This window comes from Stegastes partitus, unplaced genomic scaffold, assembly GCF_000690725.1.
Source record: "Stegastes partitus isolate 25-593 unplaced genomic scaffold, Stegastes_partitus-1.0.2 Scaffold871, whole genome shotgun sequence".
NCBI classification, from domain to species: domain Eukaryota; kingdom Metazoa; phylum Chordata; class Actinopteri; family Pomacentridae; genus Stegastes; species Stegastes partitus.
In genome coordinates this window covers 77,527-91,751 of record NW_007578602.1, presented here as the reverse complement: position 1 = coordinate 91,751, position 14,225 = coordinate 77,527, and the positions used below count along the sequence as shown (strand labels likewise).

The 14,225-nt window shown below is 46.1% G+C and overlaps 1 protein-coding gene across 2 annotated transcripts in view; it reads left to right on the top strand.

Moving 5' to 3' along the window:
- Window positions 1–14,225, top strand: part of tspan9a (tetraspanin 9a) — a 170,540-nt gene that overhangs the window by 94,794 nt on the left and 61,521 nt on the right. The window contains exon 3 of one of the 2 annotated variants that reach the window (XM_008293292.1): window positions 8,735–8,814. In XM_008293292.1, coding sequence (XP_008291514.1) covers window positions 8,752–8,814 — 63 coding nt within the window. In that variant the 5' untranslated portion in view covers window positions 8,735–8,751. Of the gene's footprint in view, window positions 1–8,322; window positions 8,815–14,225 lie in introns of those variants that run through there. The other variant, XM_008293291.1, reaches the window with a different exon arrangement.

Genomic DNA, 14,225 nt, shown 5'->3' with positions numbered 1-14,225 from the left:
TGAACGACCTCAGACCAGCTCTGAGGTACTAATGTGGACAACAGTTGGTCATTAAGCTGCACGCTGATCAGCCGTGTCATTAGAAAACCACCTGCTTAATATTTTGTAGGTCCCCACATAATACTGCCAAGATAGCTGTGACCCATCAGGGCACAGACATGAAACCTCTGGCAGGGTTCTGTTGTGTCTGGCACCGGGACGCTGGCAGCGCATCCTTTGGGTCCGCTAGACTGTGGAGTGGGGCGTCCACGGATCCATCCATTGGATGCTTTGGGCTCTTCCCTTCCTGAGCAGTGTGGTGGGTCGCGTTGTCCTGCCATCGAGAGGTCCAGTCGCCATGGGGAGGGAGGGATGGACTGCAGCAGTATTTATGTGTGTGGCACTTGTTGGTCAAGTTAGTGAGTGGTTATGCTAAATGTCTAAACAACATGCATACGAGGTTAAAAGCTCTATTTGTAAATGCAGTTTCTTCCATTGGTTGTATTTGCCAGAGTTTAATTCATTTAAAGCTGTGCTAACATCCCAGTCTTTGTCTGTATTTTCAGAGAAACTTCTACATTTCTACAATAATTAAACATCCAGAATGCATTATTTCTAAACGAGCGCTGAAGAAAAAGTTCCACATTCTCTATAAAGACCTCCAGTCAACTTTAATTAACTCTTGCCAAGTAAATCGATAACCGGGCCCCGGATCCGGTGGCTTGTTCCACACATTCCCAGCGAACTGGATAAGATATTGCTGACATTTCAGCTTTCTCACACAGTTATGACTCTTTTGAATATTACATAAAGCGCTGGACATTAGTGGACCCTGGCTATTCTGCTCCTTTGATCAATTATCAGAACACCGTGTCACTCCTGATTTATCTTCAGGGCTGTTCTGGGACCCGTATATCGTCCTGCTACAGACATCACAGGCGCCTGACCCCTCAGCGACGGCCCTTATTGAGCAGGACTTTACTGCACTGTGATGCTACGATGCATTTCAATGGCAGGAGACACATTCTGATCTAAATGCTAATGTAGCATCCTGTAATCATAGTATACTCACTTTACTTGTAAAACCCTGCCTGTCTCTCGTGTCCTGCCTTATCTCCCACCGCTCTGATGGATGTGCTTGCAGGAATTAAGTTTAGATTGGGGCTTGGCTGCGGGACCGGCTGCCGGGGCTTTTTGGCTCTGTGTGCATTTCATTTCATATAGGTGTGTGAGAGCGGCGGGGACCCTGCATGAACCGCTCTGTCTGCTGCTTTATGGATATGTCATAACTGCTGCTTTTTCTCTCAGAGCCTGACAAGAGCCAGAAAATTCTGCTTCCAAATCTCTGCAGTTAGCTGCTTTCACACGACGGGACTGTCGGGGGTTTCCTCATCTGACTGGACGAGTGCCTCAGGTGCATGAAGTGTGTGTGATGGAGCGGCGTGGTCAATACCACCATGCCGATGCTCCCAAATGTGGTCGGTGTTAAAAATACTTTAAACACTGACCGCAGCGCTTTTAAGAGACGGCGCCCGATCCTTCCCAGCTTTAGTGCCATTATCAGGAAACCTCACCAGCTATCACGGTTTGATCTTCAGGGGAGCGTGATGTCATAAATTCCTAATTAACACCCTTTCCAGACACCTTTATTGACTTCTTGATAGCAAATCACCCAAGAATGACTGAGGAATGACGCTCCTGTCTGGCCGGCCTCTTCTCAGAGGGTAATATTCAGAGCGTCGTAAAAGGGCAAGATAGAACTATAAATATCAAACCATCTGATTTTAATTTGTTTTGGGAGGCGAGACACGCATCAGAATTAATAGCTTGTTAGCTCATGCCTATGCCGCCGCGCGTTCTTTGATCAGTCAATGCAAAGATTTTCTTGTTTGTTTAGTTGGAACCGTTCGCGTTCGGGTTCTTCGGAGTGTATGGTCCACATAGGAACATGTTATGGCTGTCTGTTTGCATCCACAGCAACGGTCTTGGCCTTGAGAGGATCTAAGGGCTACTGGCAGTGACATATTGCATGGGAGGAAACCCTTTGTAGTTGTAATCCTCTCCTTATGCTCGGGCCTTGATCATACATTCACACCAGGATCATGTGCTGTTACGTGTCATTCAAGATCCGTCTGCGGGTCTGATATGGTTTCAGATTGACTGATCAAAGGTATGCAGCTCTAATTCCTTGTGATGAGCAGAGATGAACAGTCGTCGTCTTTTAGGCCATTTTTTATAAAAACATTAAATCTTTGTTAGCCGTAACACCAGTTAAACCCAAATCTTTTTTTTAAATCTGCATGTTTTCTTGAAGTCTAATGGATTTCCATTTTGATGGAACTGCGGTTTTATTTTTGGGGCGGCATCATGAGTGGGATGACCTTGTGACTGTCGTAATTCGATTGTAAGTCAGAGACATTCAGTGGCAGGCTATCAAAGACGTCAAAAAGATTCAGATATTTTCCCCATGAAAGACGCGGCTCTGTTCGTTATTTTGGCTAAAAATAGTGGGTCTAAAGTTTATTTCTCTTAGAGGCATCTTGGAGGACACAAGATGATTGAATGAAAACAACTTCTGTAAATCAAGTTAAAAACAAAGATTGAATCGTTCTCGTCTCGCTGAGCAGACCTCTGAGCTCAGATGATGTAAACCTGATTTAATCGGCCGACAAGTAAATATCTCTGAGAATCCTGTATCATAGAGGCCGATACACATTACTTCACCTGTCCCTACTTTATATATTTTCCGTAACACTCCTCCTTATCTCGTGCGTACTTGTGTGATTATCTCAGGCCGCTGTCGTCTTTCATCCGGTGACATTTTGAGGGAAATGAGTTTCATAGATGTGCATGGCTGTATTTAATATTTCCACAATAGTTAAATTTACCAATTACCAAGCCTTATTAGTGGAGCAGTCAGACAAATGTCAAAAATAATGACATTGTAGTATTTCAAGTAAGCAAAGCGAGAACAATCAGCAGAACAAATATTCGTTTTAGATTAAAGGGAAGCAAATGTCAGTAAATATAAAAAAAAAAAAAAAAGGTGCCAAAACAAACTTTTAAAGCAGTAACTAAAAGCCAAAGCCATCAAAATCCACACGCAGGATTATACGAGACGCCTTAATAAATTTTATGATATCAAAAAACATTCGCTCAGCTTCCACACAAACTACTTTGTCATTTTCTTCCCCCGGCTTCACAGATAAAGTGCCCCAAGAACACACCTTATCGAGAGCTCAGCTGGTAATACAAAGCACTACAACATGAGAGGGTTTTATGTCACATTTATATTCTGTCCTTCTGTTTTCTTCTATTTTTTTTAACTGAGTTTACTGTGTCGTTAGTCTCATGCTTTTCTCGAATATCCAATTAAGAGTTGTGTGAACAGAACTTTATGTTTTGATGGAGATAAATTCAGACTATAGTCGCCAGTTTGGCAAAAAACTGGTACAACAGGCCAGTAAATAGAGCAGCTTAGGGAGGTGTGGAGTTTATTAGATCTTGGTGTGCACTGAGATCTCCAGTTGCATTATGGGAAATGTGGAAATGTTGTTTTTGGACCCATAGTAAGGGATAAATATCTCAGCCGGTGCTGCTTCAGTACTAATCATTCATTTTTAATGTGCCTCTCGCAAGTCCCCAAGTTTATGCAAGTGCAATACTAAATTAAGGGAAGATCCTTTTAATATTCCTCTTATAGTGTTCAGCTTTGAGGAGTGTGTCACTGGGAGGAAAAAATCTCTTCGCCGTTTTTTTAGAGGAACTGAGTGAGACCAGACGAAGTCGACAAAAACTGCAGCTAAAGCCAGAAAGATACGCAGCCGGTCCCTCTAATATCAAATGTTTTAAAAAACAAATATATTCGCTGCACAATCATGTTGTTTGGGGGGTTTTAAGGCGGTATTGGAGTTAATTGCCGGTTCTCATTATGTGTTCACTGAGTCCTGACACAGGTGCAAGGTTAAGTGCTTGCATCCCATTTCCTTCTGTGGAGCTTTATCTAAAGAGCTCTAGGAGAGTCCCGGCTGGTTTCTTCTGGGCTCTAATCCCTTCAGTCCTGTCTTTGCAACATACATATGTTAAAGGAGCTGCCAGATTTGCTCAGCGCCAAAGAGAATGTTTGAATGCAATCTCATCCCACTCACTCCCTCCGTCTAAGCCCAGGCTCTCTGCTCTGGTCTGCTCTGCTCTGCTGCTGCTGCTCCACATATTTTTCATCTTCTCTCCAAGACTCGACTCCTCTGTGTCATCCCACAGACGTCCGTTCCTCCCGAGTCCTGCTTTGTGTCTTTTTCTCTTGCTTTACTCCCTCAACCTAATGCAGCAGCCCTGTTGCTCAGCGTCGATGGATGGATCTGTGCAGGCTTGGATGTGTCCTGCAGGCTGGTTGAGGAATCAGTGCCGTGCACACTGAGAGCCCCACTGAGCTCTGATAAATGTGTATAGCTCTCAGTCAGAACAGCACTGGCGTAAAATGTATTGAATTTGAGTTAAGGGCCAGTTTTTTACACGCACTCAAAGAGGCTGATGGGAAAACCTTTTCACTTGAAGCTGTGAGCTCCTATTTCTATTATGTGACATGTCACCTTTGGTACCCGTATTTATGATGAATACGTATTAATCATGTGGAGTTGCTCCCTTTTGCAGACATCAGGTCTGTCTCGAGAACTGCAAACGTAAGTGAAAACTCTTGAAGTTTTTTGTGAAGGCTAAAATGAACTGTTACAAGACTCGTGTCGGCTTCCTTTAGTGTGTGAGAGTCTGAACATAGTGTGAGCTTTCACGTAATACAACATTTTCACAGATATAGATATAATGATATGGAGTCTGAGACCCGATGATATAATACACAATTCAAACACACGTTTTTCAAAACCACCCAATGTATATTCGATAACTGAGTAGCTCTGCAATGCATTAAAAAAACTACATTTCTGCAGACAAGCTGTTAATTAATGTTTGGTCACAAACCTTGCTATTATTGTCTACATAGATGTCAAACAAAATGTATTGTAGCTTAGTTGTAGTACCTGGTTGCACCACCAGGTGGAGCCTCTTACTATTTACTCCTCCTGTGACCCAAAGAGGCGGTCACTCGGACTACAAGCAGCTATGTGTGGTAGGCAGAGAGCCTTGTTGGGGCGTAGCTAACAACAGGCCACCATGACAAAGACTTCCGTGATGCTTAATGACCTACAGCTAGCGCTAATGCTAACCCATAGCTGAGATCAAGTACGACAGCGCTCCTCCAGTCCAGTCGCATGTGTAGCTGTTCCACATTTACTGCACTCTCATCACAGTGCAAATGTTCATGTTGCTCCCTTTGTGTTATCGATAAATCCATTATTGGTTCATCATGTTGTTGATTATTGATTTAGAAACAGATTTTGCGTTACTAGCATTCAGCTACATGTTGTGCTCTCCCAACACCTCCTCGACAGTGGATGGATCAGGTTACGGTTTGATTGGCTCGGATCCCAATCTTTGGGATCGGATCAGGACAGCCCTGGTAAAAACTAAACTTTAGGCACAACATCCTGAAAGGTGTAACTGTAGAATCATACGTGAGCTTCTCCTGATAACCGCTGAACCAAGTTGAAGAGTTCCTGAGAGACATTTGTTTGCAGCGACTGGTTTTCTGTACATGTCAATAAAATGCGGTCTGTTAGCGTAGCATAGCATAATGAAGGAACAAGTTTGTCATTTAATTTTCAAAGGTGACAAACTGCCTCTCAGTACATCTGAAGCTCATCAGTTAACATTTCACTCGTCTGACGTGTATAAAAAACTGACAACTTGTGTGTTTGTGGGTGATGGGGATGGGATATTTCTAGGTTGAGAGCAGAGACTTCCCGAAGGCGTCACTTTATATTTAATGGTCAGGAGTAAGTAGATTTTGTCCTGTCTTCTTGGAAAGTTGCATTCTTGCTCACCTCGTATTTACTATACCGACAGATCCCCTTGATGTCCTTTTCCAGTTGTTGATTTTTAAAAACTTGTCCAATGTGTATCAAAGTTAAATATTCAGAAGTTTGTTTTACCATGAAAATAAATCCTTCCAGCCTTAAAACAGCTTAGATGTAACTCTGCACCTCTAGAATGTGCAGATCTGTGCAGCCTCTCTCTACATCCACTCCTCCCCCTCCCCTCGCTGCAGCACGAGCACACCAGCTCAACTACCAAACACTTTAAAACTACTCCATGCTACGTAATGTTAAGTTGTAGTAATTCAGTCATAAATGCTCGAACTGCAAACCGATTCTGCAGAAGAATGAAGATAAGAAAAGTCCAGCCAGCTCGCTTGGTTCCTCCAGTTTGTTGTGTTTGTATCCTTGGAAGTTTGAATTCTGTTTTTTATTTGCAGGTTCAAGGTAACCTGCGTTGCCAGGGCATGCGCTGCTTATATAGCTCGTGATGTGTCTTCAGCATTCATGTTCTGTGCTCTACACATACGCTGCTGCTGCTAAAGCCAGACTCGGGCATCATTTCTGTGAATTACAGCTACAATAACGCTCTTCCCAAGAACAGTTTATTTACTCGCAAACCGTGGAACACACGGGGGTTGGATGCCGTTGTCTTTGTCGATTAGACATTCCTGGATTTGCCTTTCAGAGCACTGAGTTAAAACTCTCCCTCCATCTGCCTGTAGGCTGAGCCATCACCAGCACTCAGCTGAGAGAGACCATTAACCGGCCGAACAATGTGCAGCCCAGCGCTGGTCCTCTGTTAACCAGCTCAGAGAGAAGGTTGACTCTGGACGTCGATAGGGGCAATTACGCTGTTATTTTAGTTGTTACGGTCTGCTGAGGGTAAAAATTGACAAGCTCTAAGACGACACAGATTGATTATGGTAATAATTATCTGCTGTTATTGAAATTGACAGCTGCTAGCCTCGCTGCAGGACCCTGCACCTCTCAAACTCGCTGCTGTGAAGATATGCACATAAAGCTACTTGGCTGTTTAAAATGAAAGCTGTATAATATCTTGTCAGCTGCGTGCGTGAATCAGAAGGAATATTCAGCGTTTGACCCTGGCTTCGCATCGTAGAGTGTTCAGCATCTTAAAGCCGGTGTCCTCTTTCCGTGCTTCAGATGGTGCCATAATTCCAAAGCCGGGATGGTGCCAGTTAATTGGGTTCCCTTACATGGATGCTGGGCAGCGCAGTGACGAAAAACTCAGAGTAAGAGCATGACCAAATGGCTGCTCAGTGCTGCCGCCGACGCCGCCCACGTCGGTGTATTGTAAATGACTTGCTTTTAGAATGAAGTGTGGGAGATTTGTGGCGAATATTATAAATGAAGTCTGAGAGCTTTCACTGAAATGTTTAAACTCACAGGTGTCTTTGTCATCTGCAGACGGTCCAAACCTTTCATATGCAGAACACCCGGCCGCCAATTTCCACTCGGTGACCCTTCACCTCGCCAACTCCCCACAACGCTCCTGCAATTACCAGCACGCTCCTTGTTTTCTGTTTATTTGTTGTATTTTGTTGATCTGATCTTCGGCCTCTCGATCCCCCCTGATGGAGATAAAATTGCTGAACATGTATAGTCAAAGCAAACCCAGTGATGGGCTTAATAAAGACACAGGCGGCGGAGAGGAGGAGCTCAGGTCTGGTTGCAGCTGCTGCATTGGCTGTCGGCTCAGCAGCGTGGAGGGGCTGAGGGAGGGAGGGAGAGCGAGAAGGAGAAGGAGAGGGAGAGAGAGAGAGTTGGGGGAGGAGGGCAGAGCTCTTGTTGGGAGATAGGGAATGCCCGTTAGTTGCGTCTGCCGATAATAGCACATCAGCCAGTGTGGGGAGAGCAGAGCGCCGGCAGTGCGGAGGACTGAGCCGCTGAGCACAGAATGGTTCACTAGAGAAGACAGGCAGAGAGAGAAGGAGGCACAGAGAGAGAGAGATACAGACCGAGGAGGAGTGAGAGCGCATCAGTGAGAAGAGGAGGAGGACCGGTGAGGAGCGTGGCCGTGGAGAGGAGAGAAAAGTTACCAGGTCAGCAGGAGAAGGTGGAAGAGGAGCAGCTGAGACTCGCTGGGGTCTCGGTTCCCAGCAGGAGGAGAGTGATATCGCAGGAGTGCACAGAAGGAGCGCTGCAACTTCTTCCCCACAAACACAGTCCAGTGGAGGGTAATGCTCCTTCAGGATTATCACAGCGAGGCAGCATCAGTGAGCGGAGGACACTAGAACCTGCCAGAGGTGCCTGAGCAGCTCCATTCAGCTCCATTCATCTCCATTCAGCTCACTTCCACACAGGAGACGCTCTCATCCAGCTGCAGTGTTTTGAGGTGGATGTAGTTGTTCTCGCTGGGTGTCTTTTTTTTTTTTTTTTTTTTTTTGTACCCTTTATTGCTTCAGAGCGTGAAGCAGTGGAGACTCGGAGGGCAAGTTGCTCTGTCCTGTCATCTCTGAGACTATGGTAGACTGTGCGTCAGAGAGCCCTTCATCAGCAGCTGCAGCCCTAGAGCATGGAGAAGTCCAGCAGTGAGGAGTCAGCCATTCATCGTAGCCCTTCTGTAGACAGCCGTGACTCCGATTTTGCTCAAGCCTCCACGTCTGGCCGCCCATTTGGCGGCCGCGGCTTCACTGCCGGCGCTTTCTACGGCTCCACGGGGCCGCGCAAAAACGCACAGCAGGGGCAGGCTGGAGCGGCAGCTGACGCCGGCGCAGGAGACAAGACCAACAACAAGTACAGCTCACCCAAAGGCAGCAAATACGTAGTCTTTTACCTGGATCTATCCTTTGTGTTCCTTTTAGAATTCAAGAAGTGCAACATGGCAAGAGGCTGCCTCTGCTGCTTGAAGTATATGATGTTCATCTTCAATCTCATCTTCTGGGTAAGTGTCTCATTATTATGTTAATCTGTTCCTCATCATACTTGCTCACATTGATGTAGTCGATGCTGTACGGTTCAACAGAATGATTGTGACAGAGTCAATCTGGCTCCAGTGATTCAGTGCCAGTCATTATCCTGATCTATGGTAACAAATGTGAAGGCTCAGTGTGTGATAAGTTTTTCAAAATGTGATTCACAAAACATCAGTGTGCGACAAAGTGATGGCTGTCAGGGCGATCATGCGTTTCTAATTACATCAGAGTGTTTATGCCTGTTGGTCTCTGTGCATGTTGCTATTCCTGGATGTCATGACAGAGTCGGTGGCATTGCACCAGGTCCCCTTTTGTATTTGGCGGGGAGGGGAGGGGGTTCATTTGGGTCACTCATTCACATGGTTATATGATTTACAGTGAACACGGAGCCGAAATGTTGCGCTCGGTATGCGAGTGAAAGACGGTCTCCTTCTACAGGGCAGTTACACAATATGCGGCAGGAGGAGATGAGCCGAGGTGGTCAGCTGTGGTTTCAAGGGACTGGATCTGTGGGCTTCATGCAACGTCTCGGATGAAGCTGGTTTTAAACCAATTAAAGAAACCCATTGTGTTGTAATCGTCAAATTGTATTAATCACAGCACAAGTAGGTAATCACTGTAATTGCAATAATTACAGAAAACATGTAATATCTCGGTGTGATTGTGCTCTCGCTGCCAGATTTACTCACTAATACGGCCCATTCAGAGCAGCCCGGCCCGCCTGTGGCCTCTGTGGACCCGTGCATGGGCATTTATTGTAAAAGTGGGCATCCCGCAAATGTTTACAGAACGGATTATCGGGCTTATGGGTTATGAGGCCAAGTCTTTTGTGTGGGTGCAGCGAAGCGTGAAGCGTAAAAACATCCCAGCGCTGGAGACTCCACCAACCCGGGCCCACCATGTCACTGGGCTGTGAGCCCCTGCTAACTGGGGCACAGTGAAGGCAGCGGAGTGGGCATTAGCCACAGCTGTGGAGAGGGCAGCATTAAAACCGCACACGTACACATGCACCACTCAAATGGAAATCCATCCCATTGTCCATCTCCTACATGAGAACGGACAGCACCGCGAGTGGCCGGAGCGCCGGACCTTTCTGCTGCTCCAGGCCAATATCTCCATTTCACTGTCGTACCGGGAACGCTGTCCACAGAGGCAGCAGTGATTTGCAAAGACACACACATGACTCAGGGGCTCATCTCTGGATTATGTAAATGTTTGTTTAGAGGAAGGAGAGGGTCAGAAAAGCGTAGCCGCTGATAGGTTCATTATTGCAGACGCTGGCTCACCTTGATGCGAGCACCTCTTCTCGACTCGCTCATTATGTGCAGAGTGCAAGTAAGTGCTCCGGTCTCGACTTCGCCGCTGTTTGAATCAGAAAGGAATTTTTAAGTAGCTTCCGGCTCCACCATCGATCTGCGCTTTTTCATTATTACAAAACGCATGTTTCCCGGCGCTGAGAGCTTCATGTAAACGGATGAAAGGAGTCTTTTTATAGCATAACCTGCATAAATAAGGTCTTTGAATCAAAAATTAAGGAAGCATAAGTAAATTATTCAGCGGATAAACTGGATAAGATGAAAAATAAATGCCACGAGAACCGCCGCTTGTGTTCCTTTTATATCTTGTTAATTAATGGCCAAACAAAATTCACCCCACACACAGAATATTCAGGACGCTAATTAGATGAGAATAAATGTGCATCAACTCTAAGCCATTCTCCTGATAATAAAAGGGGCCTACGCATACCTTAAATATTGATCTCCCTGATCAACAACGGTTTCCACTTCAGAACATGTGCAGCTCTGTTTCCTGTTGAGTCGCGTCCCTTCAGCTTTGTGCGTCCAATCAATCAAATTTGCGAATTACTTTTTTCTTGAGGCTGCGAGTTAAATATTTTATTTCAGAGCCGTATCAGACTTTCCATCAACACAGACATACCGTCACTTATCTGTCTCAGTGCGCTGATATAGGTCAGCCTGTAGCAGAGGTCACCAGGTCAATATCATGCGGCGGCTCCTTAAGAGCCGCTCACACGGGATTTGTATGAAGGCGTTCACTTACCAGGTTCTTTCCAAGCTCTGCTGGTGCTTAACCCTTTTCAGTGGCAAAAACCCACCACTAATTACCGACTAGTGCACAACACTAATAAGGCGGTGGAGAAGAGGCTTTGGGCTTCAAGGTTGAAGGCCTTCTGGTTCACGTGGAACACATCCTGTTTGTGGAGTTGCATCATAGTCACAGTGGGAGAATGCAGAAGCTCCACAGCCACTGTTGGGTTTGAGGACTTCCTCTCATCGTATTTGTGAACATAGGTGTGTGTGTGTGTGTGTGTGTGTGTATGTGTGTGTGTGGGTGAATGAAGAACTTAAGTGGCTATGGACCTTCCCCAGCGCGCCACATCCCCTGCTGTGCAATAATTGAATTTTTACTCTGGTAATGTTCACTTAATGAGTGCTCACCGTGCATATTCCCTTCTATCCCCGCAGATTGATACTCTTGTTTTCCTCCCAGCACTAGATCATTCTAATGACAGTTTAATCAGCGTCCCGTGGGAGGGCAGTGGGGTGACGCGGGGGTTGGCATGCAACATGTCGCTGGTGGGTCTGGGTCTATCAGCGGCTCATTGGGGGACTGCCTGACTGGCACTCTCGATTCTGAGACAACTTCTGAATGAAGGTTAGTGGAGCTGCGAATAAAGGGGTGGGGACGGGGCGCCTGTGCACTCGGGGACCGAGGGAAGAGGGTGAGAGGTATGCTGTATCTTGACACCCCTGGGACTGCGCTGCTCTGCCTCTTGACACTCCAGGAATCACAAGGTTACCGCAGCTGGTAGCGAGGTTCGCCTCTTAAGTTCTGACATCTCATCTCGGGACCGAAGCCGGGGGAGTGGTGCGCCGCGGTAACCCGACACCAGGTACAGCAGGGGTCTCTTCTTTCTGACTGAGCCCACATGCACGCCTGACGCGCCGGCACACACACACGGCAGCCATCCTTGGAAGTATGCTCACCACCCACACACCATCCGCCGCACCGGGCTTACACTGGTAACTTGAAGCACAAGGTAAACAGTGGCAGGCACTCCAGGCATCTCCATACATGCACTCATCCTCAGGCCCCCCAGCAGTTGTTCACGACCATCTGGCTCCTCTTTCTTATAAGGGATTAGAAGAGTCTGAGCTGCAGGGGGAGTTTCGGGCAGATTAGAGCAAGTATTGGGTTGTGCTGTTAAGGATTGAGAGCACGGCTCCTTTGGACAGCGCCACGCTAAAGCCAACATCATCAAAGCAAACGGCCTTTGTGGGGTGACAGTGTGTTACAGGGCGTGTGGTTTAGGACACACACACACACACACACACACACACACACACACTATCACTGTGTGTTTGACCAGCCTGATAGGGTGATTGATGTTAAGTCCTACTGGTGTCAGCCTTGAGACCATATCAGTGTTGGTGTTCTGGCTGGGAGCGAGGATTTCAGCCTCTCGCTCCGCAGTGCATCTCTGTGCTCACAGCCGCCCCAGTTAAACTCTCCAATTCCACATTCAATTTATTGTCCACTGCTGCATTTATTTATCTTGTCCAGGGACACAGAACACCTTTGAAAAGTAGAACAATTTTTTTTTTTGCTGCTGTTTAAAAAAAAAAAAACTCAGCCCTGAAAACACCACGCAAGGATTTATTCTGCCGAATCACAAGCAGCATCGCTCACAGGCTCATTTTCTTTGGTTGATAGGTCGTACAGTTGCTAAATGGGCCCTTCCCAGCTGTGCCATTATCGTGCCATAACAAAAGCTAAAGTCTCATTTGATATTCATATTTAAAGGGAAAGTGTCAGCTCAGCAGTCTTGTCCTACGAGTGCAGGAGGGGTGGTGGTATCAAAGCCGCTCCTTTGTTAGAGCTCAGAAAACCAAGTGTGTTTAGCATTCATGAATTCCTGTGCTTACTTAGGGGATTGCTGCAGGATTTATAAACCATTTGGTCCGAGGCAACAGAAGATTAGTTTCCCTATCGATTTAATCACTGAATTTGACATTTAAGGTTTCAAATGTGCCCATGTTCTGATGCTGCACAGAGTCGAGCTATTGACGGACTCAAGGTGGTGGTAAAAAAAAAAGAAAGTCTGTGTTTGTGAGTACGTCTGAGCGTCTGTGTTTGGTTTAATTGAACTCAATAAAAAAAGAAAAGAAAGGAAAAGAAAACCTCACACACGCTGTCCTTTTGCTTCCGCTGGAACTGAGACCTGCCCCCTGTGGTTTCAGCTCAAGGTGCGGAAGCAATTTGCCTGTTTTTCATTCTCCACGTCGGCACATGAAAAGTTCAGTCATCTTTTATGGCTCAAGAGAGCGTGCCTTGTGACAAACTTTTCTATTTCTCTGTGGTTTTTTCCAAGCAGCTCAGCTCGGAGCTCAGCCACCGCCAGGTGAAACAAGGATTTGGATGCGGAGGGAAATAGATGAGAGCTGAGCGCGCTCTCCTCCATGATGAAACAAGCCGTGTATGCCGTGTTGTCACAGCCATTTAATTCCATCAATCCTCCGTGAAAGGCTAGTTTCTGAATTGAATAGGAGTTTGAAATGTCAGAATGCAGAATCAATCGTGACTAGTCCGTCCCACTAAATTTCATACCTTAAACTGTGGCAAGACAGGCGGTCGGTGGATTTAATCTATATCAGGGTATGCATGGCTGCACCTCCGCCGCTCGGTACCAATCATAAATTATATGTCTTCAGAGTCGTGCATAACAGGAAAGAATTTCTAGCCCAAGAGCTGTTTATTTTTAATTTCTCTGTAGCATTTACATTGAGAACATCACTATACTTTCATGCATTTTAATTATTTGAAGTGTGGTAATTAACATCCCCTATAGATCGCCGGGCCTTGATTCAGATTGGCTGACCTCCTTGGTAAATATCTCTGTATGCCCGCCTTTGTCCGGCGCAGCGTCCAGGGAGATCACTCTAATTCACACGTCTCTCTCTCCGGCTGCTTCGATTTCCCGGCCGTGTTGTGCAGCGCCGCTGAGCTCATTAGCTTGTGTTGCAGATCAGCTGGGATACGGAGCTGCAGTGTTTCACTCTAGGGGGTCGAGGTAATAGAGCAGGAGAATTGGAGGTGCATTTTACGCTTGGATGCAGTAGGTAGGTGGTGCTTTTGCAGGGAAATTAAGATCCCCAGCCCCTCGCTCATCACACTTTGAATGGGATGGGCTTCAGACTCGATGAGTTGTTGTTGGATGGCTAATTATGGCACACAAGCTGAAAACCATTTTATTGCAATAAGTTAATAAGTTCTTAAGGCGGATTTTAAATAAACCTTCCTCACCAAACATGCCAACAAGGGATTTGTTTTGTGTGACGCTGTGTAACTATTTGAAGTC